Source organism: Saccostrea cucullata, unplaced genomic scaffold (assembly GCF_032062105.1).
Source record: "Saccostrea cucullata isolate Sc308-1 unplaced genomic scaffold, CSIRO_AGI_Scuc_v1 ctg3902, whole genome shotgun sequence".
NCBI lineage: Eukaryota > Metazoa > Mollusca > Bivalvia > Ostreida > Ostreidae > Saccostrea > Saccostrea cuccullata.
The window spans coordinates 39383-66946 of NW_026920247.1; the positions used below are offsets into that span (position 1 = coordinate 39383).

Genomic DNA, 27564 nt, shown 5'->3' on the forward strand with positions numbered 1-27564 from the left:
TAGATGCTTCAGATTTTGAGTTGAAATTTCGTTTGTTATCTTAATTCTTTGCGTGGCTACTTAAATTATGAATATAGAGCTTTCAGATAAGGTTAGCTATGTTAAAATCACGAGGAAAATCAAACAACTCATTTTACAAAATAGTCGGAGACTTGTTTATTAAGATTTCGTGACGTAGTGTTTAGATCTTAACTGAGTAAAATTTGTTTTACAATACAACAAAACTAATTAATTATAAAAAAGAATTACGGTATAAAGAACTGATCACTTAATTGAAAGAAATTTGAAGAAATTATTGTGAGGCTTATAATTTGATAAATGCCATACGTTAGAAATCCCTTTTATTGAACAACATTAAAGAAATCAATATAAGCATGAATAAATAGTCCTGCAAATTATCCATCTCGGTGAAATTGAGAGGAGAGTTCGAGATGGTTAGGTTAAGTCTTGCAGAAATGTATTAACAATGAAAGGTATAAACATTATAGAAGTATACATAATATATGTATACATTAACTGTATTTCTATGGAAAATACACTCCTTACAACTCCAAACAAGCGCCTCAAAGGACATATCATGGACAAACTTTCACCACTTGGTCTTAAGATGTGTTTGAGGGAGTGTTCGGCCAGAACACTTTGTAAATCCCTGAATTTTTGTCGGAATACATTAACATGTGAATTGTCCTCATCTGATGCAGAATCACATCCGGAGGACTTTCTTCACGACTCACAATATACATATGCTGAAAAAATGAAGAAACCACAGGTAAAAAAAACAACGTCCAGTTTATCGAATATTCTTTTTATTATTTTGTTTGTATTTTTTTTAAAAAAATAAATTTATTTTTTTCATTTATAATTTTTTTCACTTTACAACATTTTGTTAATTTTAATTTCATTGTCACAAAAACGATGCAGTTGTTCAAAGAAGAAAAAAATAAAGTATTCTGACAGTGATTTCCAAATAAAGAAAATAGCTCAAATTAAAAAAAAAATAAACAATTGATAAATAAATATATGCTGTAACGGAATACCTGGGCGTCCAATATTATTCAATTTACACATTTATTTTACAGAGATACTTCAAAGAATGTAACGAATCTTGTTCATCGGGTAGCAAATGTGTGATTACAGCTTCAGGTCCAGCTTGTATGATAACTGGTAAGATTATTTGAAAGTGATATACATAATATTATATATTCACTTCGGTACCCCATTACAACTCAAGGTTTTAATATGATAATCATGTACAGAGAAGAATAACTTTAATCAGTAAAAATCTGTAAAACAATTGTTCACTGATTTTACCAGATTTTACGCTTTAATGAACAAAACATTACCAGATAGAAGTTACATTTGTGTAATTTCTAAATGTTGGAAATATCTGAGTTCAAACGAAAAGCAACATTATCAACTTTGAACTGACACGTCATATATGAAAGCAAAATAAATGTTTATTCCGATATCAACATTGATAAAAAAGAACACCAATGCTAATAAGATGTATTTTTTTTGTTTAGTTGTTATGCAATATTAATTGGGAATGTGCTTAAAAGAATAATTGTAAATAACATTGGTTAATCAAATCAAATTCTGTTCACTCAGATTGCTCTAGTCAACATCCAGACAGCCAAGACACCACTGTGTTGGTGAATTCAACAAGAGTCGGTACAGTTCTGAACTATAAGTGCATTATGCTCCCTCATTCTTCTCTTGTCTCTTCATGCTTACCTAATGGGACGTGGACTTCTCAGTCACATCAGTGTACTACAGCACCAGGTAATTTTTGCATTTGTTTATTGACGTGTAGTGAGATCATACACTCACATCAGGTTAACTCATGTTTTGCTTCTGGAAAACGTTACAGTAAAACTGGTTCTATAAAATTAGCTAGAAAACTTTAGAGAACATTTTAAACAATGTAATATTTTGAAAGGGACTTTTAAGGTTTACATAGTATTAGGAAGATTTCAAAATAACATCCAGATTTGACAGTCTAAACGGCAACTGTCTAAGCTTAACTTTGATCGACAGTTGAACGTACGAGGGTTGTCCAATAAGTTCGTGGACAATGACGTTTTTATCAAAAATGAGTTGTTTGAGATTTACTTAATGTATTCAAAATATTAATTATGGAAATCCAAGACTAAATAGATTCGTTTTTATTATTTGAAAAAAATGGAGGTTATTAAAGGTCGCCTATAGTGCGTACGGTCCTAGGTTAAAATGCCACAAACTTAACTTTAAATAAAGTTTTGAAATTTTAATAATTAACTATAGAATGATTATTTTCTTTATAAAACATATCAGAGCTCATTACAAATCAAAATAAAGTGGCTATCGTCAATTTCTATATCTTTTACGATGCATTTTTACTAATTTAAGGATGTGTGTTTTCTACAAATTATACTCATTTAAAATCGAATATGTGGAATTTTTTCACAATTTTTTTAAATTGCAAAAAAGACTATAGCTTTATTTCTAAGTTCAAAATTTATGTTTTTTCTTGCACGCTAATTCCAAATTTATTTAACAATTAGTATTTTTAGAATATTGAATCATTATTTTTCGAAAGAAACTTAACCAATCTTTTATCCGCTAAAGTCTACTAAGTGCAGGTCGATCTGTAGCTCGCTGGTCTAAAAATATTTGGATGGACGACCAGAGAGCTACAGTGTCACCATAGATAAAAGTGTATATTTACTAGAATTGCGCAGAAAAATGTGCGCTGTTTCTCGTTTTAATTATCCGTAAATTTAAGCTGTTATCTCAAAATATCACAAAACATGTGCTCACAACAGATTTTTTTTTACTACTTTCACAATAAAACATTCCCCCAAAGCATTGCTGATAGCCCTCCTGGACCTGAAATTGAGATCATCGAAAATTTCGCCTACATATACTACCACCTTGGGTGGCAAGACAATTCGGCCGAATACTCTTTGTTCATGATATTTACTTACATTTTTGTTATGAAAGTTTGTAAGCTAATGAAGAAACTTTGTTTGATTTTCAAAGCTTATTAAATAAATCCAAATTGTCAATTTCAACGTGATCGTATAGGTTCATAATCAGCATAGACCAATACACTTTGTATACAAATGTTTGTATAATCCGTCCCAAATATATAAGAAGAGGTTAAAACTAAAAGTCCGAAAACTAAGAGTCCAAAATATTTCAAAAGAGTGTTTCAAAAGAAAGTCAAAGAATTTAGTCTCGAATTTAGAATAGAATGCTGTTTTCCGGCCAAACAGGGTATTTTGTACTCAGAGGGTTTTCATGGTCCCGGATATATAAAAGTACTTTTCATTGGCTGTCTTACCATTGCCCTGCCATCTACGCTTTGTCCGTACATGTAGGTCTGTCCGTTGACCTATGAACCCCAACATGGCACCACCCTCAAATACAGGTAAACATACGTAAGTAATATTTATAGACTCATTCCCCATCTCCGAACCACAGGAGTTCTTGCCCTAAGCTCTTTTACTTATCTACTTCAAAGTTTCCAGATTTATTACTCTTGATCAAGAATCTTAATAGTAACTTTGCATTTCCGTTCAAATTTTATTACTAAGTATCGATGGACTGGATGGGTCTATTCTGATCAATTTCCTTACAAAATGATTTACAAAATTATAGTTCATTGTACCAACAACAACATCCAGTTTGTTCTAACAAGGTAATAATAGTTCATGGAATTAAAGTATCTTTTAAAATTATAAAGTCACTGTATGTGGTACAATAATAATGTACATCCTTGATTAATAAAGTTTCATTTTATTTGACTATCACTAATAAGTTTACTATTAATAACTAAAATGATGATGATATGAAGTGATTATAGTCCAAGTTTAAAATGTTCAGATAAAATGTCCGTTCTAAACCCTATATTTCTACAAGTTGCAAAAGTAGTAAAAACCTACATACCGGTATTTGAGTCTCCGTATCACGATTCGTATCAAGCAATGAAAAAATCACGATATACAGGTATACCGATAAAATCGCACGTCATTAGAACACAGATAGAAATGTTTCAATATAGACGGAGAAATAAATCGAGAAATAGCACACTTTTTTGTACGCAATGAATATACACTTTCTAATGGAAACTTTTTTAAAATAAGATATTAGACAACTTAAACAAGCATGAAATGTTCATACGGAACGAAGTAACAGAAAAATTATTTTTTTAGCATGTTTCAACAGTAATACTTCCTGCTGGTACAATTTCAATTTCACCTACATCAGTGGCTGTAATTCCTGTACCGGAACCCGGTATGTCAAGAAGACGAATTATACATCGGCTCCCTATGTTGGAATCATCCTTTGTTCTTCTCAAACACCGTAAGAAGCCCTTAATTTCAATATTCTACCTATATGAATCTATATTTTATAATGTCTCTCTTCAGTTTAAGCTGAGAGTAGCTTGGTGAGAGCCTCGTGTATCAAACTCATCTATTAACATTTTTTTTTATCTTTTATTGCATATTTGAATTAAAAATGCAAATTATACAAGATTCATTTAGAAAATAACAAAATTTACAGGGAATTAAATTCACAAATGACTATTTTTTGTGGTGGAAGAGTATATATATCAGAAAGCTTTTTAATTCTAAAAATATGTTTCATTCAGTATGTTTGAAACTTTAGCGCTACATAATTATATGGAGGTTTCAAGTGATGTTTTAAGAACACATTTCGCACATTTTCTAACATAATTAGCCAAAAATTGTAGATTTATGGGAGAATTTAAAATGAAATTAACCATAAAGGTACATTTTACATGCTTGAAAATTTCATAACTACTTGACAGAGCGTTTATATTTCAGCAGCTTAAATGCTCAGAAAACGTAGCTAAAATTGTTTGCTGGTAAATAGTCAGAAGACAAATAACCTTCTGTTTTTAGAAAGTAATTCAAACTAAAACGAAATTTTGGTGAAGAAATTTGCTTGGGCTGTTACATAGTTACATATTATGTAGTTGGAAACGTTAATTGTGATTACTTGTCAGTAGTCAAGTAAAACATACAGTTAAATATATGGCTAGATTTTCCTATGTACTGTAAATGTGACAAGCTATAGACCATGAGGTATTTATTTTTACCGGGTATATTACAGTCTTTACAGATATAAGATAATGTTGGGATCCAATCTTTCTGACACTTTCTATGACGTAGCAGAAGATTTGTCGAATGTTGGTGGTTCTCAACACGACCATTGTGAATTAGTAGGAGGAAGAGAAGATACATCATACTGTTATGATCATCATGTAAACCTAGGCGATAAAAGTATATTCATATTACTTTATGATCAAAGTTTGAAGAAAGGTGTTTCTGTAATTAAATTTTATTTACATTTCAAATAAACTTGTCACAATTTAAACGAAAAATTTTACCTCAGAAAATTTTCAATGTTTTTCGAGAGAAGTTTTATCACCGATATCATATGTTAGTTCAAAATATATCTGATAGACGTTTGATATTTACATTTTTTCGTTATGCTTGATAGTTTATTTTCGGAAATTTTCCGGTCAGCAATTCACATTCGATGAAGTAAGAGATGGTTATCATTATCACAGTTGCTGTTATTATGAATGTCGAGTGGTACTTCCATTTTTACCCGAACCAGGTATTATTTTTCAATATGTAAAATACCTAAAGCAGAGAAAAACAAATCAGCGAACATTTATTTGCATGAAGAAGATACGGTATAATAAACATTAATGTAAGAAAATAAATGTGTAGCTGTTTAATTCATAATGAATTTTGCAATTTCCAAATTGAAGAAAAAGGAAAAAAAAACACACATATATAAAATTAATAAACATTCTCATTCGGAAGAAAATATACGACAATTTACGAACAATAATCGTAAAACTATTATAATTAGTGAAAAAAATTGGCATTATCAATCGAGGAATGGCATATTTATATTTTCTTGAAAAAGACTGAAGAGCTGGCTAGCGTAGGAATTCGCATTTCTGGGGAAAAGTGATTTTCTTAAAATCTTTGAACGCTTATTTTTCGTCTCTTTAATGTTTTACATATACATCATTATTCTATATATTTGTGATGTATCTACTGATCATAAATAAAACTATATTTTTCAGAGCAATTGTTTGAAGAGTTCTTGACTTTGGTAATACATCTTGAATAGATAGTATGCACTGATCGAATATATTAAAAACATGCAATATCTCCTACACTGAAAAATCCTTGTTTACCTAATATAGTTATTATTATCAATGCGCACGGTGGATCGTATCACGAATTATTCGTTGAATAAATAACAACGTTTACGCCAACTATGTATGTTTACTTTTTACATTGAACACCTGGTTCAGGTCATTCTACGATCGATATTGAATTGTTCTTATGAGAAAAAACAAAAAAAAAAAAATTAGAAACTATGAAAGATGTCACGGAGGTTTGCAATTTGTTGTGCACTAGAAAATATTTATTATACCCCCCGCTTGAAAAGCGGGAGGGTATATAGTAATCGTTAATTCCGTCCGTCTGTACGTCTGTCCGTCCGTCCGTCTGTCTGTCCGTCCGTCTGTCCGTCCGTCTGTTACGCTTTATCTCTTATCCGCAACTCCTCTTATACTACTGAGTGAAATTTAATGAAACTTTCACAGAATCTTTATTATATATTGCCATTGTGCACCTCCTATTTTACTTTTTTATTCCACACGTATTTTAGGTTTCCCATAGCAAAAACATGGACATTGCCATTATATCTTTACCTATGACGTCATATGTATAGAAGCTTCTGGATAACATTTAATAGGACGAGTTATTCCTCTTTACACATTACCGTAAAACAATATATAGCAACACATGGACATTATGGGAGGCGGGGGGTATCATTTAGTGAGCTCATTGCTCACAGTACCTCTAGTTAAAAAATGTAGTCTGTGCCAAGTTCAGAACATCAGCACTTCTAATGTAAGGAAATGAGCAGCATTTCTTTGGCTTTAAATGGACAACAAGTTTTTTTTGTATCAGAACAATACCAAAGATCACAAGTGTTTTTGACCAGGGATCCACCTGACAATTGCATTCATCGATAGTACAATGAATTAATAGCAACGCAAATCACCTTGCATTAGAGCTTTGAGTAACCTAGAATTCCACGTTTATTCAACAAATGAATTGTTTATAAATGCAATTGTCAGCATGGAAAAATGGAATGAAATATACTGATTGCTTTTCAATTAAAAAATGCAGAAACTTCTTTGTGTCCCTTCGATTGCCATTGAATTTGGGTTTTTTTTTACAGCGTAAAATTCCTGTAGAATCTCTAGTAAGGCACAATGTAATTCTCACTTACATTAAGATGTTTTGTCAGTTAAAGCCATGTTGGTACCTCATTTGCTACATGTAATCTGACGCCAATAAATATAGTTCCACTTCCCATGCAAGTATGTTTGTCCAAATAGAAATTTTAATACATGACTTCAGAAAATAATACCATAAAGGATGCTTATTAAAGTTTGAATTATTCAGGAGAGATTAAAGTACATTTCTACAGATAATACATGTATCGGATGGTGAAAAAAAACGCATAATGATATTTCTATTTACTGTGTCTCCGCGTGCTTGTACATGTAACTTCATAGCCATTTACCCTAAGTCGCTTTAGTCTTGCTGAATCTCGCCAGAGATACTGCGATTTAGTCTGAACTCTTTGGGTTTTATAATTTACAAATCACCGAAACAAGGTTCCTAACACATTAATAAGCATTGTATAGGTAGATATATGCACGTTGCTATATATGAAATTCCCAAAACAAGACGGTAAATTCTATTGATTACTTTTTATTGAAATAGAACTATTTTCATTTGATAATGAAAAGACATTTTCATAAGAACCTACACGCGATCATTGTAAATCTTCATGCAATGAATTAAACAACAATTCTTTTCAAGAATACTGTTTTATTCTATTTCGGTATATTCAAACTATAACTGCATCGCAGAAATGTTAACATAGCATATTACCCAAATTTAGAATAAAAAGTTTTCTAATTTTATGAATTATTTACACAAGAATTGAACATTCTTATACCATTAATAAGATATCGAAATTATTTATCTACTGTTTTGTTTGACATTTCATAAATAAGAATGTATGTACGAGTACATTATTTTGAGTATCATATCATCACATTTCTTTAAGCTACCAATTAAGATAAATGATCAACTCTCAGTATTATTTTTTTATCATTATTACTTAATGATTTGGTAGACTGCTTCAATACCTCAGGATCCTGTTGGTATCGGTATAATTTTGCTACTGATGGTTCATGGAATGGTTGTCCTAATGGTGAACGCTACATCAAAAACACCAATTTCAGTTCAGCCCCTATTGTAGGCATCGTACGATGCAATCAGGAAAGGCAAGTACAGATACAATAAATAGTACAATTGAAGCACACATATATCTACAACATTAATAAAAACTTTTGATAAAGAACTAATCGGTAATTTCAATATGTTTTTCTGTTGGGGCTAGACAATCTAGTTAAAGAGCATTCAGTTTTCTACTAAGATCTTATCCTTGCGTTCTTATAGGGGAAAATCAAAATTCCAATACGGAGAGCAATATCAAATATTTTAAATTAATCATGCCGCTTTCTAGACATACCCCGGTATTCATGAGTGAAAACACGTTTTAACAGATATTGGTATCACATTATTAGATGAAGAAATGGTAGTTTATCTAGAAATTTATGCAGTAATTTTATGTTTTCTCTCTGTTTGTTTCAATATTATAACCAATGCCAAACTATTTTGGCACAGTGTACAAAGAGTTTACGAATATAACGTAAACATACAATGGAAGCATCACCCATGCCGGGGATTAAATTTGCAACTCCAAGATTGTCAGTCCAAAAGCTACCGATTCTGTCACGGATGATGTTTTCTCTAATTGTGTATTTTGATTGATTGTATATATTGTTTAACGTCCCTATCGAGAGTTTTTCACTCATATGGAGACGCCACCACTTGCCGGCGGAGAGTTGCAAATTTTGAGCTATACTCGGAACTTAGGGACATTGAACAGGGAGGGATATTTTTCGTGCCAGCACCCACTGCGGTATTAGTAAACTTCAATACATATGTCGACTCAAAATATCCCAGTGAACTAAAAAACAGAATTTCTACAGATTACCTCCTCTAGATCTTTTTCATAAAATGTTTTGCTGTCTGTAACAGGTTAATGTCTAACTAATACTTAACTTGTATGAAATGAACTGACTTCAGCTTTTTCATTGTAAATCTACCTTATGTAATAATATTCAACCATTTCACGTGTATGCAAACAAGGCCATGTTTCCAACTATTGCTGATGTCATGTCATACCCAACAAACTAGACAATGATTCCTTAAATACACACTATCATTGGGTTGTATATTCCATATCATTTGTAGGACATTATTCGGTGTACTTGATCAATATTTAGGGTTATTGGCAGGTTTGAATGGTCGACAAGGGATATCTACGTTCCTAAAGCACCTTGTATAACCTCTGGAACTTATATGACTCCCTGTTTTATGCACGTTTTACATATTTATATTGTTTGTACATTATCTGAGATGGATAACTTTTCCTTATCTTCTTTTTTCATTGAAACAATTTATATATATAACAGATATCAAATATATTTGGGAGCCAGTAAAACAGATGTATTTCTAAATGTTGGTGATAGAAATGGTGGTGGTGAGGATCATTGTGAACTTGTAGGAGGACTAGAAACAAATGCTGTGACAGCAAACAACTCAAGCAGCGCACCAATGATGAAAGGTTTTACCGTTTTTTTTAACATTAAGAATTATGCTTACACTGTACCTCCTAAAATTTGTCATAAAACAGCAATTAAATTATGTAAACAAGCTTACAGTACAGGCTTGTAAAACTTTTTAAAGGCAATTATGACCTTGGACGTCCATAATATTGCTTCGATTTTCCATTGAATTTTGTCATAAAATGATCTCACATCATAATCACTCTTACTATGTTTTCATAGCAAAGAAAACCAGAAGCATTAAAAAAAAAGTCTGTAGAACACTTAGCTTTTTGAATTATTTTCAATCTTTAGAAACTTTTATGAAAGAGACTTTTAATCATTTTACTGTTGACTTTACTTCTTTTCTCATTTGGTAAGGATATTGTCGATCGGACTTTGGTCAAGAATTTGTCATAGGTAACATCGGTATCAATACGGGATGTAAAAGTAGTTCTTGGTATGAATGTGGTGTAAGCGTTCCATCTGATGAGTAGAAAACCTTTACGAAACACGGGACATAATATCTAATTCAAGCACATTTTTTGTTTATTACACTTTACCTATATAATTATATAAATCACATTTATATACCGATTCAGCATTCCAAAGACGTTGAATTTCCTGAATTATTGTAGATGTATTTTTTAATTGCTTGAATATGTATTAATATTAAATATCAAAAAAGTATTTACCTGATCGTTTATTCTTCAGAACCGGAATAATTTATTGCTACAAAATTTTTGGACTTCACAAGTAAAGCTTCAAGATTATTAACCTATATGATTTTAAATATTAAAAACTTAATGCATGTTTGTCGTACGAAATATTTACCTTGTAAAAAGGTTGAATTTCGTTTTACTTGTGTTATTAGAATTATAATTATAGAATATATTACATAGTTTTTACTATTTGCATATTATTAGTTTATACTTTAAAGTGAAAATAACTAGAGGTACTATGAGCAATGAGCTCACTAACTGATAGTGCCTCACATATTATTATAATGGAAAAGTTTGTGTTTTGCCCCGGAAGACCCGAAATAAGTGTCAGATAACAAAGAAAAAAGAAGAGGTGCACAATGGCATTATGTAATGAAAAATCTGTAAAAATTTCACCAAGAGGTATAGGAGAAGTTGAGGATAAGAAATAAGTATCTAAAAGCGTAACAGACGGACGAATGGTCGGAGATTTCGATCACCATATACTAGTACCCCCGCTTTTTTCAAGCGGGGTATATATAATAATAATTGGACTTTGAATGTATCGAACTTTAATCATATTTATCGCATTAAATTTCTTTGTATTGCATTATACAATAGTTTATTGTTACTATTTCTTTAATGAACATAATGCATTTTCTATTTAAGAGTGGTATCACTACAACGTTTCTGTCGTGGACAATGGATTGAATGGCTGCCCTTCAGGTGTGTCATACGTGCAGAATACAACAATTGATTCCATGCCTTTTGTAGCTGCAGTCGTTTGTAACAATTACGGGAATATGAGGTCAGTTTTGATTAGATATTTGCACAAGATGCAGTTACTTTTTATGGCAAAAGTTTGTGAATTACAAAAAAATCGAAATTTTTTTCAATGTTTATAATATTTTTTGTCAGATATAAACTCTTTGGAGGTTCGAGTCTATCTGGTACTTTCATGGAAATATTACTCTATAGCTCTTGTGATAATAACTGTGACTTGGTCTATGGTTACCCCTATGATGAAGTGCGCTCTACTTTAGCATCAGCATTTAGCTCCAATTGTCACTATATGTATGATTGCAGAGCATATCAAGGTAAGAAAATGATAGGATGAAAAACTAAGTATTTAAGTATATTTAATTTTATAGGACCCATGTTTCAGAGCTTTTCATGTCGTTTATAGTGAGTTAGTTTATGAAAAATAATAAATTCACATATATCCTGTACATGTATATAATTATGATAAATGTAAATACATTATGATTCTAATAAAGAATGTCATTTATAGCAATGTACTAATGTCAGTCCATGTATTTCATATCAGTTATGCTCAATAGAAGTTAAAAGCTAAATTGAGTGGAAGATTTCATATTTATTTTACAAGAAGATTGATTCAACGTCAAAAATGAACGCAAAACATTGATGACATGCATAATTATGGCTTTTTTTTTAAACTGAGAAAACAATTATGTGAATACCAAATCAGTCATACAGTATATTTTGAAATTGTATGGAATGATAGGCCTGTATACTTTTTTTTAGATTAATATAATAATATTCAACGGCGATCATTATATCTGCTAAATTTGGATTTCTGAACTGATAACTGTTTAAAGTGATTTTCGACTAAATTTTCAACATTGGAAAGGACTGTACATGTGTTTGTGACAATTCAGCAAATGCATGTAATTCTTTTCGCACTCTTAATGCGTGAGTTAATTTTAAACTGTTGGGTGAATATTAAAATAAAATGTCCATTATGATGAAAGTGATGATTCTTAAAAATATATTTTATTGCAGTTTACCAGATACTATTCTCAAAACATGAAATAAATTAAATGAAATTAAACATCAAATTTACTTGGCAGATAATACACCCATTCCTAATCTTGTGATGTATAATCAAACTTTCACCATTTGTAAACAAATTTTATCTTTGGATTATTTTCAGGGAGCAAGTCAGGATATGTATTTCTGTAATCATCCTTAATGTGAAAATTGTGCAGGAATGTAAAATAAAATAGACAATATTCGAAGACAAATGATTAATATTGAAATAAGCTTCAAATTTGATTTATGATGCATAATTTTCCATACTTTTTCTCTATTATTGCATGATTGATGAGTTGTTTTACAGGTCATACTTTCGTTATTTAATTCACATCACATGTTTTTGTAGGTTATTACCGAAACAGTAATAATGGACAGTTACGTTATCAGACGGGATGTCCATATAATTATAATTATTACAGTCACATATACACTGAATGTGGAATTCAGGTACCTTAAAACTGTCATAAATAATAAAACAGTATACAGTTCTTACATCTCAGTGATTAATATTGTAAATATTGTTCAACATGTACTACACACCAGCTAGAAGTGAGTGGACTACCCTCTTTTCAAATGTGATATGTACAATCGGAGTACCACCAGGCTGCGTGCTATCTTGTAGCACAGTTACAAATTCATCGTTTTTGTTATCCTGACCCATTGTGGAAATCCCATGCCATTGTGAAAAGTGAAACTGTCACCTAGAAATAAAGTTTTGGTTTCATTAAAGACCGTAACTTCTGAAAAAAACAATTGTGATTTTACTTATACCAACTTTTATTGTGAAAAATAAAATGCGCTGCTTAAACATCTAATATTTGATATTATTTAATGAAATAAGGTAATCACGTAAGGCAATATTATCTTATTTTTATTTTTTTCAATAAGTTGATATTTCAATCCAGTTACCAACCAAGGTTCAACGGTGTTAAATTGAATGTAGACCGTTTATCTATACCGCATCTAAATATATGGCATAGTGATCATGAGGTTGTCATTCGTTAAAAGTAACTTTTTCCAAAAATCCCAAAATAATTGTACACTTTTGAACTTTTTCTATGGTTTAAGCCAGCTCAGTACATGTACATATTCTTTTTTTAAATATTTTTTTTTAAGTCTCATTTCTACGGAAGCCCGTTGAGGTCAGTTCAGAGAAACAAATATTTTTTATTGCGTTTAATCACAATAATTATTGCGTTTAAACGCAAAAAATTGCGTTTAATCGTAATAATTATTGCGTTTAAACGCAAAACATTGCGATTGTTTTGCGATTGATCGCAATAATCATTGCGTTTAAAAGCAAAGCACTTTGCGTTTAATCGCAAAAGATTGCGTTTAAACGCAATAATTATTGCGATTAAACGCAATAATTATTGCGATTAAACGCAATAACATTTTTGCGTGTAATCGCAATGATTATTGCGTTTAATCGCAATAGTTTTGCGTTTAATTGCAATAATATTGCGATTAAAAGCAATATTTTTTTGCATTTAAACGCAATAATCTTTGTATTTAAAAGCAATTATTTCTATTGATCTTTGAAGAGTGCAATGGACCCACGCTGATGTGTAGTAACCTATGAGGAGAATTGTTTATTGTTAAGCTTTATAGAATCAGGTTCATTTTCTGAATGGTTGTTTTAAAGAGGAGAAGGAAGTGTCGGTCTGTTAAAACAAAAAAACCTAAGAAAGAAACAAAACTTCAGCATGTATAGATATCTATATTCCTGTTAAAGTTTGGTTAATTGCTTACAAACACAAATGACATTTCCTATATTGCTTTCTCTACTTTGAAACTTTAAAACTATGCAAACAATTTTAAAGGATGTTCGAAATAAAAGACCGGAAAAGAAATAATGATTGAAAAACTATCACTCCACTTTGCGATCACCAAGTTTAAACCCTGTACCTGTATAAAGGGTTTAAGGAAACAACTGATAAAATGTTTTGACTTATGTACATGTACATATTATGTATATGTATATACACAACCTTTCCTTTGATCACATACGTAAACACGAGAACACGGGAATCATATGAAATCAAAACTAAGTAAAATGAAAACAGATTGGCCGATGTGTTCTACCAAATTGAGATGTCTATTAATACCACTGAAACATTCTTAATTAGCTGTGATATCTAAGAAAATGATTAATGGCTGCGTTAAAAGTCTCTAATAGCTTTAAGAAACTTGGTTGTTATGATGCCATTGTAAAACTTAAAATATCACAAACTGCAACATTTTCAAAGAGACACAAAACCAAACGGCTCTTCTTTAAAGAATTGCACCATACTATTTATTATAATCTTTGCGATTAAACGCAAAAAAATTGTTGCAATTAAACGCAAAAAATCATTGCAAAAAACCATCTCAATATTATTGCGATTAAACGCAAAACTTATTGCATTTAATCGCAAAAGTATTGCGTTTAAACGCAAATTTTTTTGCATTTAATCGCAATATTATTGCGTTTTAACGCAAAAATTATTGCGATTAAACGCAAAAGTATTATTGCGTTTAAACGCAATGATTATTGCGATTAATCGCAATGTTTTGCGTTTAAACGCAATAATTATTGCAATTAAACGCAATGTTTTGCGTTTAAACGCAATAATTATTGCGATTAAACGCAATAAAAAATATTTCTCTCTCTGAACTGGCCTCAACGGGCTTCCGTACATTTCCTCGTTTTAAAAGTGGTTGATTTGTAACACACATGAATTTTTTTTCTTGTAATCCACCCTTTTTAAACAATGTTCAATTCAGCACTTAAAGTATATATAACATTTTTTTTCCATCCATCCCTACATGTATCTTACCATTCAAGTATCTTCGAAAGTGTGTTTTCTTTGCATATTATCACTTTAATAAAAATATACTGACACGCAAAAGAAAAGCAACATCCTACTTTAGGGGGAAATAATTATGTAAAGTAAAGAATTTAGTATCTTAAAATTGTGGATATCTTCAATTTGGTACATATCGGTAATTTAACGGTTGAACGATTTTCGAATCATAACCGGAAGTCATGTTTGAGTCTGCTTAACAGAAATTAAAAATTGCATATTTAACAAAATATTTGGCAAAATTGTGGAGATTTAAGGGTTTTTACTGTTCATCTTAAGTAATGCAGCATTATTTCAAAAAATAAAATCTCCTTTCGTTTCCTATAATGATGCTATGGCTTCTGGAAAATGGCTTAAGTACGCATTACTATTGCTGTAACTGGAAAATCTCAAGGTAAAAGTGATGGAGAGTTGGTGATGCAAAAATACACTGCATTGCGCCTCAACGGGGTCTTATGTATCAAATGCATAAATGATAGTCCTTGGACCGGAAGTCCAAGGGCTACTTCAATGCGCTAAGTTAGAGAAAATTCGACCTAATCATCTGAAAAACAGGCATTTAAAAATGGCAAAGAATAATTCCTTCGCTCAGATCTCGATATTGATTAACCTATTGTATCGTAGAAATTAAGCTGCAATTGTTGTTTAGGGCAGTCTTGCACGTTGTAATTGAATGCATATTGCTGGGAGGGGTGGTTTAACAGTCATATGTAACTTAGCAAAGTTAAAAGGTAAACATTTAATATTTTTATCAAATTTCTTATGTTCTGAAAGGTGAGTTTAGCTTACTGTATTCTTTTTTTGAAAATCGTTAGATAAAAAGTTCAAACATTTGTACATTACTGATTGTTGCGTTTCTTTTGCGTGTCAGTATACCGGTATATTATCTGACCATGCAACACACTTTATTGAGAGTATACATAATTATTTTGTCAGTAATTTTGCATTTATTGGGTTTTTTTTCTCATTTAGAAGCTTTGGTGCATTCAAATGTTGAAAATAAGGTTAGAAAAAAAATACAGATGACAAAATTAATGATCAGTATATTTTTATCGGGATGTTAGCACATTAATTAGACTGCCACATGCCTTTTTTAGCTCGCCTGAGCCGAAGGCTCAAGTGAGCTTTTCTGATCACATTTTCTCCGGCGTCCGTCTGTCTGTCTGTAAACTTTTCATATTTTCGACTTCTTCTCAAAAACCGCTAGGCCAATTTCAACCAAACTTGTCACAAAGCATTCTTAAGTGATGGGGGATTCAAGTTTATTCAAATGAAGAGCCACACTCTCATTTAAGAGGAGATAATTGGGAATTAAGGATAATTTGGTGGGGTGTTTTAAAAAATCTTCTCAAAAACCACTGTGCCATGAAAGATGAAACTTATGGGGAAACATCCTCAGGTAGTGTAGATTCCATATTGTTCAAATCATGGCCCACGGGGGTAGGGGCGGGGCCAAAATGGACGACCAAAGTTTTTCATATAAATACATAGGAAAATTCTTAAAAAAATCTTCTTTTCAAGAATGACAAAGCCAAAATTCATCATATTAATATGGAAGCATCCTCAGGTAGTTAGATTTCATTTTGTTCAAATCATGACCCCCAGGGGTAGGTCGGGGCCAAAATGGCCGACCAAAGTTTTACTAAGAAATACACAGGAAAATTTATTAAAAATCTTCTTCTCAAGAATAGCAGAGCCATAATTCATATTTATATCGAAGCATCCTCAGGTAGTGTAGATTCCATTTTGTACAAATCAGGACCCCCGGGGTAGGGTGGGGCCAAAATGGACGACCAAAGGTTTTCATAGAAATATATAGGATCATTCTTTAAAAATCTTCTTCTCAAGAATAGCAGAGCCATAATTCATCATAATTATATGGGAGCATCCTCAGGTAGTGTAGATTCCATTTTTTTAAATTATGACCCCCGGGGATAGGGCGGGGCCAAAATGGCCGACCAAAATTTTACATAGAAATATATAGGAAAATTCTTTTTAAAATCTTCTCAAGAATTGCAAAGCCATGATTGGTCATGGGACTACTTTTGGATTTAAACTTTTGAATAATAAACCAATTTCTTCTTTTTCCTAGCCGCAGTGCTCAGGTGAGCGATGTGGTCCATGGGCCTTTTGTTTGTTTAGAAAATTGTAGACGTTTTTTTCATTTAAATTACATTATGAATCCTTGAATCTTAAATCAAAATCTGTAATAGATGTAGGGCATAAAGATGTCAGAAGTCGATAAGATCAAGAGCTTCAGGACAAACGCAATGTACCTTACCTACTGATAATTTTTCAAGATATTTTAAATGTAAACTTATTATACCATTACATGTTCTTAGACAAAAAATCAGCATTCCTTACCAGGGATTTTGAAACGATATCAAATTTTGAAATTTTTTGCATTATTCAAAGAAAAATCTACAAAAATTACAAGAAATAATCTCCAGATTTTTTTCTCATTAAAAATTGTTTAAGAAGAGGTGTACCAATCCATATATAGACGTTAAAAATATTGCACACAGGTCTTTCATTTAGTGGAACTCTTCAATTCCAGGGAAGAACTCAATAAAGTTCAAACTACGTTGCGTATGACCTTAAGAAGAGTAGTAAGCATTTCCTGTGGACCGGTCACACCGGCCTTGAGTCCTACATGTATATATTTTCCAGATTACAAAGTAATCGAGTCAAATTCAATATCAAACACAGATATTGCAACTGGTATGGAATATACTGTATGTGTACTAAAAAAAACCTGGCTTCATATTTAGGTGGCTTTGGTGCATACATGTACAGCGATGCGCTAATTCATGATAATCGTTAATAAATGATTATGATATGATTTTTTTTATTTACTCGTTATGATCTGCCATTTTATCAGGTCTGATACACTAAGCCCGATTTATTTATATATTTCAATAGGAAATAGGCCTATATAAATGTATGTAAATATATTTTCATGTTTAATGTAAATTTTGTTTTCAAATTCGCTTTTTAGCATCAATTTTAATTTAAAATAAGTAATTGGAACTTATCACTTGGACCATTCAGTTCATCTGTATCGACCCACATACTCTATAGGTGAACCCCGACAATGTACTTGTAAATTGCAAGTGCTGTATTAGTTACACAATACTTCTCGATCTAACATAATTACACATTAATACGCTTCTTGGACTAAAAATCTTAAGTTAATTTTTGTACATATACACTTTCAGTCAAAATAGATCCCAATGACGCTTTTTATAAATTCACTCTTCGTTATTTTCATTTTGTCGATTGCCAATAAAGCCAATGTAACATCACTCCTTCATGGCACCTGGTCCAACCTCTGATTTTTCGGAGGTCCGTGTTTGTTCTGCTCCTATTTTGTATAGTTTTATGGACTTCGATATTGAATACTGTTCGTTCGTTATCTCCATATCCTTCATCCATCGAATCTAAGAAATGCTTATATAGATTAAAAGGATTTGATGATATCATTTAAAATCATTTTATATGTCAGTAGCCTGCAATTGATCTAATTATATAAAAAATCGAAGCATGTTGACATGAACACTACATTTGAAGATAGAAGAATATATTTACTCCATTAAAAGAAAGGTTGACTATCTGGATAAGCTATAGTCATCTGATTTGTCGAGCAGTTTAAGTGATAGCTGGCCTTATCTTTAGTCAGTGAAATGTACAAACCTGACACGAATTTGGAAGACTGTGCATGTGATGTCTTTTTTTCTTCTTCTCTTATAGAGATTTTTAAAATAAATTTTGCTTTATACAATTGTAAAATCAGGTCTGCTAATGAAGGATAAGTGCCCATCAGAATTTCAGATTGCTGGTAAACCTTGTCTCCAAAGATTACAAAGATGTCACTGGGAAAAAATACAAAATAAACTCGTTCTATGCCTTAAATATTACATCTACACAATGAGATGCACAGGGAAAACACTTAATGTACCTGCTGCAATATCGCTTATGAATACATTTTATGAAACTCAAAAATATATTGCATACAAAATGGTGAAAATTATATATTTTATACCTGCTGGAACTACCTGAAGCTGTTATTTCAATGAATATTTAGATTGATATAAATATTGTGAATACATGCACTCCTCTCTCTCTTCTCCCCCTCCCTATCTTTCTCTCCTCTCTTCTTCTCCCCTCCTCTCTCTCTCTCTCTCTCTCTCTCTCTCTCTAAAATGAAAAAAATACACCATCTGTATTTGGTATTAATCATTTATTGTATTTAATAACAGAATGTGTAAAATATGAATAAAGAATTATAAAAAAAAATGTCACTGGGGTACTATAGCATCCTTCAAATCATTCAAATTATATGCTTCCCTAAGAAATCATTCTCTACATTAACTGTCATGTATACATCGTCAACAATGAATTGTTTCGAGTTGCCTTTACGAGATAAAACTTGAGCATATGTATTATCTGCATCCTTGTGAAAATCCTTTTCAGTTTTACCATAGTTGTGTTCCATAACACTTTCAATTTTCTCCTTCTCATCTAGATGATTGTAGAGGCTTGGGTCTGTATCAATGTCATGATTTCGATCAGTTTCTTTGTGAACAACCTCAATACTAGCATCACTGTCTTTTTGACGGTTTGCCTTGCATTCCTGCAATGTAGGACTTAACGCTTGTTTCTTAAAAAAAAAGACTGCCTGAAGTTCTATAAACTAGGAAGTATAAGTTATAGAAGGATCTCACCCTTTTACTGCCACCATGTGACTCTGTACAAACAAGGGGAGCAATTCAAACCCTCTTTTTTGGAAGATCGATGTTTATCGCTTCTGTTTCGTAAAAAAGCCATTTTACTGATTCTTTTCCCCCTATCGTACATCGAACGTAATATTATGATAATAATTTTGGAAAAGAAACGAATAAAAGATTTGAATCCTGAACGATTAAAATGCCCCATTTTGTAAATTTAATTGAAATTTCAAAGTGACATATCACATTTATAGTACTTTTGCAATAGCACATTGAAGTTTCAAACATGAAATTCGTATATGATTAAAAAAAAACAACACTTACAGAGTCTGAGGATTCTCAGCACCTTGCGATTTACTGATGTAGACAGTAAAGATAAGAGTTGTTACAGAAACGCCCAAAATTAAACTGATGCTTAAAAAGTATTTAAGTTTTCATTTGATTTATATCCTTATATTAAGGGAACTCAAAAATGTAGAAAAAAAATGAATTGACTTGTTTTCGCTGTGTTCTCTGTTTATTAGCTTCAAGAATAAAACAGAATTCTGTTCAAAATACATGATATTATTTACTCTTATATAAAGATGATAATGCTACATGTAGGTTCTGACCAGACTATATGTAATAAATATTTCATTTCTGTATTACGTGTTTTAAGGCAAATCAATACAATCATTTATGCTCAATAGATAAAGTTCTGAATTATCTAAAATAACATTCTGCCTATAATCTAGACGGATTCTGTGCCTTGTTATAAAACAAGAATAAAATATCACTGAGATCACAAAATGATTCCCCGCCTCAGTATATTATTACAGTGGCTAAGCCTATTTTTTTACTCTGAGTGACCCGAAGCAATGACACTTTATTATAAAGAATCTATATCATAAATGTCTATTCAGTGATATGAGGAGTTGTGAATAAAATATAGATAGACTTCAACATTATAGAAAGAATGGCAGTGTCTATGTTTTACAGAAGGAAACCCAAAATGTGTCCGATCAAACATTAAAAAGGGGGTACACAATTGCACTTTATCACAAATGTTTCATAAAAGGGTCATTAAATTCCATTTAGTGGTATAATAGGAATTACGGATAAGAAATGGGTATCCCAAAGCGCAACAGATCGACGGTTGAAGGGACATCCTCATCACCATTTATCCTGCCTCTGATAAAAATCGTGAAATTTCATTGGCCGAGCAGAATACTCAATGAAACGACTGTGGGACTGTGATAAGCTGAATCTGTGATATTTTTTATGAGTCAGAGCCCATCCCTGGCAGTTGCCAACTTATTAGTTTATATAAAATGTTAATGATGTTTGATTTGGGAAGCCCATTTAGGACCTATCGAAAAATATTTTTGAATCCGATATAACGAATTGTCGAATTTGTTATAACAAATTCAATTCATTATAACAATTTCTTTGAATTCGTTATAATGAATTCAATCTGTAAAAACAAAGAAATACGTACGCTAACTTTCGATTCCCGCCTACATTTTGGAACCATTTAATTCAATATAGATAGCATTTTGGCAATAAAATCTTTGTTTAATACAAAGAACAGTTCAATGGTAATTGATGAATTGTCTTAATATCAGCGCATAACGGTAAATTATCCATAATTCCAGCTCTTGAAAAAAGGGGGGTAGACGATATTTTACATTGAAATCGGAGTTTCAAGAATCACCATATTTTGAGTCTTGGATGTGATTAAATGTTCACTATATCTTTTATTATGTTTAAGGCAAATAAAAAACATAAATATAAATAAAATATAATCCATCAGTTGTAAATAGCTTTGAAGTTGTTGGAAAATAAGCATTTTACTCTTTTTTTGTTATTAAACATATGACCTGCCTCCCCCCCCCAGCCCACCCCGTGTCACACAAAAAGCTTTGGTATGAATTTGTGAAATAACATTCCATATTACCTGTGAAAAGGAATTTTTGTGATACGGGCGGGGGGGAGGGGGAATGGAGGGGGGGGGGGGGAGGAGATGTTTTAAAAATATTTTCTGTTTTCCGTTGATTCTATAGTGAAAAACAAAGTCTTGTCAAAATTTTAAAGTTATCTCTCTTTGTTTTCCCAAATAAGTAACTTTTTATGAAAATGCATATAAACATCTATAAAAAAATATTAAAAATACCTCGAATATGTTAACTTTTGAAAATTGACTTGGAGGTAGGCGGAGGAACAATACTATCGTTCGCAATTCTATGCTGAATTCGTTATAACGAATTCAAAAAAATTGTTAATACGAAATTAATTCGTTTTAACAGATTCTAAAACTTGTTATAACGAACTGAATTCGTCTAAACGAATTCCATAATTTGTAATAACGAATTAAATTCGTTAAAACGAATTCGACAAATTGTTATATCGAATTCACATTTATTTTTCTATATGCCCTCATTATTGAATTTGATTTAACGAATTTAGTTCGTTATAACAAAATTTGGAATTTGTTTAAACGAATTTAATTTGTTATAACAAACTTAAAAATTTGTTTAAACGAATTTAATTTGTTACAACAAATTTTTGAATTCGTTTTAACGAATTAATTCGTTATAACAAATTAAAGAATTCGTTATAATGAATTCAACAAATTTGTTATAACCGATTAAAATCGTTGTAACAAATTCAAAGAAATTGCTATAACAAATTGAATTTGTTATAACAAATTCGACAATACATTATATCAGATTCAAAAATATTTTTTCGATGGGTCCTAAATGGGCATCCGTAGATTTTGGAAATTTGAAACAAAAAATAAGTTTACTAATTGTCAGCTTGAAATAACGAATTCGAATTTTTTTAATGCAACAACTTTTCTGGGAGTATTGAATTAGCAATACTAGTCCCCTACCGGTAAGTGAACACTTTTTAAAAAAAAAAAAGGCCACATTTCCTCAAAAATGGTTGAAGCGGAACCAAACTCAAACTTGGTCTTTAACTTATCAAGATGCATTCAAATACATGTACCAAAAATCAGCAAGCGTTTAGAAAAAAAATGCGTAAAAAGTGGAATGGACTGACAGATAGACAGAAGGACAGCTAAACAGGCGGATAAACGGATAGACGCAGACCAAGATAAAGTCCCCTCCGGTTTCACCGGTAGGGGAATAATAATGTAATATCTTAGCCCAGATTATATATGCGCGTATATATATATAGCAATCAAAAATTAAATAAATCAACCTTTTTAACTGTATACAGCTGTAGATACATGTAACGATACATGTATTTATATGTACTTTACCTTTAGTATCAAAGAATGTCTCGTCCATGTTTGGAATTACATGCTCAGAGAATTCTGTAGCAAAAATAACAATAAATAAATAGTAAATAAAAACAATTACTTAAGAAGAGGTAACATATTTGAATTTTAGATTAATTTCTCAATGGATTCAAGCATGATGTTTTACTGCGTGAAACTTTTTAAATATATGCTAAACAATTTGATTGGGCGGAGGGGAGGGGGAAAGTAAAAAAGTAATTTTATGAAAAATATTCTCCAATCAGAATATGGTACTAATAACAGCTTAGTAAATAAGAACATTGTGCCATTATATGTTATTTGTGAACATGTATCTCAGCCATCTAAACACTGTGGCATATACACAGTAGTACGTTGATGTTGTTAGACTTTTTATTTATCTAAACAACGCAGCACATTTAAGGTTACAAATGGAAATATCGGCGATTTTTTAAGATAGAAAATACACACTTTATTAGGATGGGCGATTCTTTTTAGGACTTCACTGATATATAAAAAATGTAATGTGGTTTAAATCTACATTTTCGGGACATTTAGGTTTTTTATTTAGACTTGTCAAGTGATGTCGACGTCAAATGTTTTTAGCAATTAAACTTGCTAAAGTTATCTATAAGTTTCAATTTTGCAAGGGCATAACCAAGTTAAAAATCTTAGTTTAATTTATAATCCTTTAATTTTCAACACTATATATGTAGTATGTGAAAAGTGCTGCGAACCAATATAGATTCCCTTTTTTAATTGCTTAAATTCAATTTATTGGACGGCAAGTTGAATATTTTGCTGGTCAACTACATTAAATATAGCTATAATTACACTGAAAAATAATAACTAGTGAAAGTCACTGGGTAGACTAGTAAATTTACTGTCCATACAATCACTACCTCAAAAGTAGTTTTACTAGGTATTGGGTGGATTTACTAGATAATGTTAGTCAATCTAAGAATTTATAAGTAACTTTCACTAGGTATCTAAGTATCTTTACAACCATCACTCAACTTTTCACTACCTTAGCTAGTACACAGAGTGATTACTAATCACGACGAACGCTTTGTTAGGCACACTAGTTTTAAATCAACTAGGTAATTCTCTCAGTGTAATTTTTTTGCAAGATTTCATGAGATTCACAGCGCATTTCAAATATCTTAATGCTTCTAGAATTTACGTGTAAAAATTTGACAAGATACATTGAGGGTGTGCCTTTGCAATAAATCGATTTATGAGGGCCCTTCCATTACTTTTTCAATGAATCTGCATACAAACACACGACAGTATCACTTGTCTGAAGAATGTACGGACATTTATAAATAAAATACTAAAACAGAAATCGCATCCAAGTAAACGGACTTTTAATTAATTGCAAATAATATTTTATTTGAGAACAAAAGACAGTTTTCTTTGTACAAAATGTGACTTGATCAGCCTCTCACTGTGTACAAACTGTGTCATTTTTGCGTTTTCACATTTTCACATTGACAAGTCCATTGCGATCGACGCATCGCTTATATACTGTTGTGTGGGATTTAACAAACGACAAAACTGTAATAGTAAGTTTGTGTGTAGTATACAACTATCCAGCTGTTTGAAATAGCAAATAATTTCATTTTGTGGTATTTTGAAACCCTTAAGTATTATGTGTGACGTCATGTTAAACATTTCCCGTACAAATTAGACACCGCCTCCTTAAACCTTAACAGTGCTGTGAATTGTTAGTCTCTTGACTGTAAGGCAGCACTTGGTGTATTTTAAAGTTGATTGTTTCAAATGAACCAAAAAAGGAAAGAATATTTGTTTCAAAGTGCTGCTTTAAAGAATCGTTTAAGAAACTTCTTATAATTTATATATTAATATTTACACTTAGCTCTAAGTGTTTCAGAGTGTAAACCTTACTAATCCTTCTCAAAAGATATATATATATATATATATATATCGAGAGCTTTCCAAGGAACAAGAAACAAAATATGCTTGATTGAATACTGTTCGTTATTTTCATATCCTTCTTCTTTTAGAGGCTATCTTTGTTTGCTTAAAATTAAGTTTTGTTAAACTGGAGCTCATTCAATAATTTGCATCAATTTTTTCATCAGCACTTGCCAGATGTTCATGTCCATTTATCTGTTGATATCAAAAGTTAAGTTAACATCAAAGAAATCAAATTAAACATCTTACAAGAGTGGTACATTTGTAGACCTATGCCACAATACGAAGGTGATCAAAAAGTTCGCGAACTAATTGAATAACTTCTAGAACAGAAATTATATTTGGTTTCAGTGTTGATTATATTTGAAATTAATCCTCTCCGATTTTAATGTACATCTGTCACCGTTCTGCGCATGCGCGAATCACGTGATATAGGCGGTCACGTGACCCCTCCGTAGCGTTCTGTCACAAAAGCTGAAAGATTTTTTTGAGTTTTATATTTCTCTCCATGTAAGTTAATCTTTATAACAAGAACAGTGTATTTGTCAGAAATGGTCAAATCTCGGCAGCAGAATGGGTGGATAAGAATATCCTTTCCCAAAAAAAGCATGGCGATCATCACATCCAAATCTTCTGTCTCGGAAGAAACGTTTATTCAAGGTGGATAGAGAATGGGTGCCTTCTTCTTATCATATTTTATATGTTTTAAATCTAAAGTAAACGATATCTTAGATATTTAATAATCGTTTATTTTTAAAATATTCAACTTTTTTTTTAAATTGTAAATTGGACGTCTTTGATAGCAAATTGCTTAATTAAAAACACATCTCTCTTAAAACTTGCTTTCACTGGGCAACAAAACAAGTATCATTTATAACCATCTGCAACCCCCCCCCCCCGACCAATCCAATCATTGATTGAATTTATAGGAAGTCATTTGTCTTAATAAACTGTGTACAAATTATTATTACCTTCAAGGGTTTTTTAAGATACACATTAAATTCTACAGTCGTCTTTTAAACGAGTACAACTGAGACAGCCATTTTTGATCTACTTAGTGACGTCATTTTCACATTATGACGTCACAAACAAGGAGGAAAACTTGATTTAGCATATGCTATTTATATAACTTGTGTATGGCAATATGTATATCAAATTGTTTTGTAATCTGAATTGTGGTTTTGTAGATATAGAGATGTTTCCCGAACTTTTTTATCACCCCTCGTATTTAAAAAAATATCAAATAAAATAAATTGAATATCCAGTATTTCGGAATACAAGATCTGCTCTATTCCTTAAACCCAGCAACACATACGAAAGGGGAAAAATTACCGACTAGAATGCAAAAATTCCCCAAATCTTAAATTTCCTTTTGAAAATTAAAATCATAAGGTATACATGTACCACGTCTACTTTTCAGAAATTGATTTTAAAAATCACGATTTACGTAGTATAATGCATTTGCATTACTTTTGGTGTTTAAATTATGAACTTCTGTATATTGAAAAACATTTTTGTCAGATAAATATTTATTTTTCATCTCAAATAAATCATTCCATTAAAATCTGTAGAATTCGAAATTACCATTTTCTAATAACCAATGTTTAACATACCTGAATACCTCTTATACATCAGCTATACGGAATGAAAATCACAGAATCAAAATTATCAATGATGTCATGAATTTAATAGGTCGGAGAGAATACTCGAAATCGGGTATTGTCCGTGAAATCGCGTATAATACCCGATATTAGGGTATCGTTCAATTCGCGAAATCGTGTATAGGAGGTGTAATCACCTAATAATATTTAAACAATGGGATGGTGCATGTTGCCGAGTTAACTTTCATCTAGATACACATGTTTTCTAAAGGTATCACTAGCCAAGTAAGAATTTGGGCGTCAAGATTAATGCGCTCAAGACAACAAATACCCGTGGAACTCAGTACATTTCATGATCTGCACACAAGAAGGCGTTCGATTAGCTTCATATTTTTCCTTATGTTGAAAGTATATGCATCTTCCTAATGTTCATTCCCAACACAATAGAATTGTAAAGTATCAGAATTCGGGAATTTATAATAATTCCACATCAACACCACAAACATGAACAATTTGTAAATAAATCAAATTATACGGAAACACATTTCACACACAAGATATGATGCCATGTATAAACAAGGGATTGTCTATCGTATCTAATTATGCGTTATTAATTACTTTCACATTCATCTTGTGCATAAAATCAAATTTATTTATGAATATATAAATAATGTAATAATAAAAATGTCTAAAATTTCGGCTATAAGAACCCTCTTTCTCTTTTTTTGAAAATCCTTTTTTTTCATTCATACATATTTACAGAATATGTCTTCGGCATTTTAACAGACACAGTGATAGTTTCAGGAATACAGCTTATGAGAGAACATAACTGTTAATCGTTTAATTTCGCTAAGTCACTT

At 31.4% G+C, this 27564-nt stretch overlaps 2 protein-coding genes across 2 annotated transcripts; both read left to right on the forward strand.

The window, feature by feature from the left end:
- The first annotated feature begins 425 nt into the window (after positions 1 to 425).
- Positions 426 to 5368, forward strand: LOC134245681 (uncharacterized). Its single transcript, XM_062727955.1, has 5 exons — positions 426 to 769; positions 1080 to 1164; positions 1609 to 1782; positions 4197 to 4347; positions 5122 to 5368. The coding sequence occupies exons 1-5, from the start codon at positions 467 to 469 to the stop codon at positions 5366 to 5368; spliced, it is 960 nt and encodes a 319-aa protein (XP_062583939.1). The 5' UTR covers positions 426 to 466.
- A 5776-nt stretch (positions 5369 to 11144) lies between these two features.
- On the forward strand, positions 11145 to 13023 carry LOC134245623 (uncharacterized). Its single transcript, XM_062727890.1, has 3 exons — positions 11145 to 11302; positions 11413 to 11591; positions 12677 to 13023. Exons 1-3 carry the CDS (start codon positions 11256 to 11258, stop codon positions 12784 to 12786), a joined length of 336 nt encoding a protein of 111 aa, XP_062583874.1. The 5' UTR covers positions 11145 to 11255; the 3' UTR covers positions 12787 to 13023.
- The last annotated feature ends 14541 nt before the right edge of the window (positions 13024 to 27564 follow it).

Coding starts and splice junctions, on each gene's coding strand:
- LOC134245681 (XM_062727955.1), top strand. CDS start 467: ATGAAAGGTATAAACATTATAGAAGTATACATAATATATGTATACATT. Junction 770..1,079: donor AAAAAATGAAGAAACCACAG/GTAAAAAAAACA, acceptor TTTATTTTACAG/AGATACTTCAAAGAATGTAA. Junction 1,165..1,608: donor TCCAGCTTGTATGATAACTG/GTAAGATTATTT, acceptor CTGTTCACTCAG/ATTGCTCTAGTCAACATCCA.
- LOC134245623 (XM_062727890.1), top strand. CDS start 11,256: ATGCCTTTTGTAGCTGCAGTCGTTTGTAACAATTACGGGAATATGAG. Junction 11,303..11,412: donor AACAATTACGGGAATATGAG/GTCAGTTTTGAT, acceptor ATTTTTTGTCAG/ATATAAACTCTTTGGAGGTT. Junction 11,592..12,676: donor TGATTGCAGAGCATATCAAG/GTAAGAAAATGA, acceptor ATGTTTTTGTAG/GTTATTACCGAAACAGTAAT.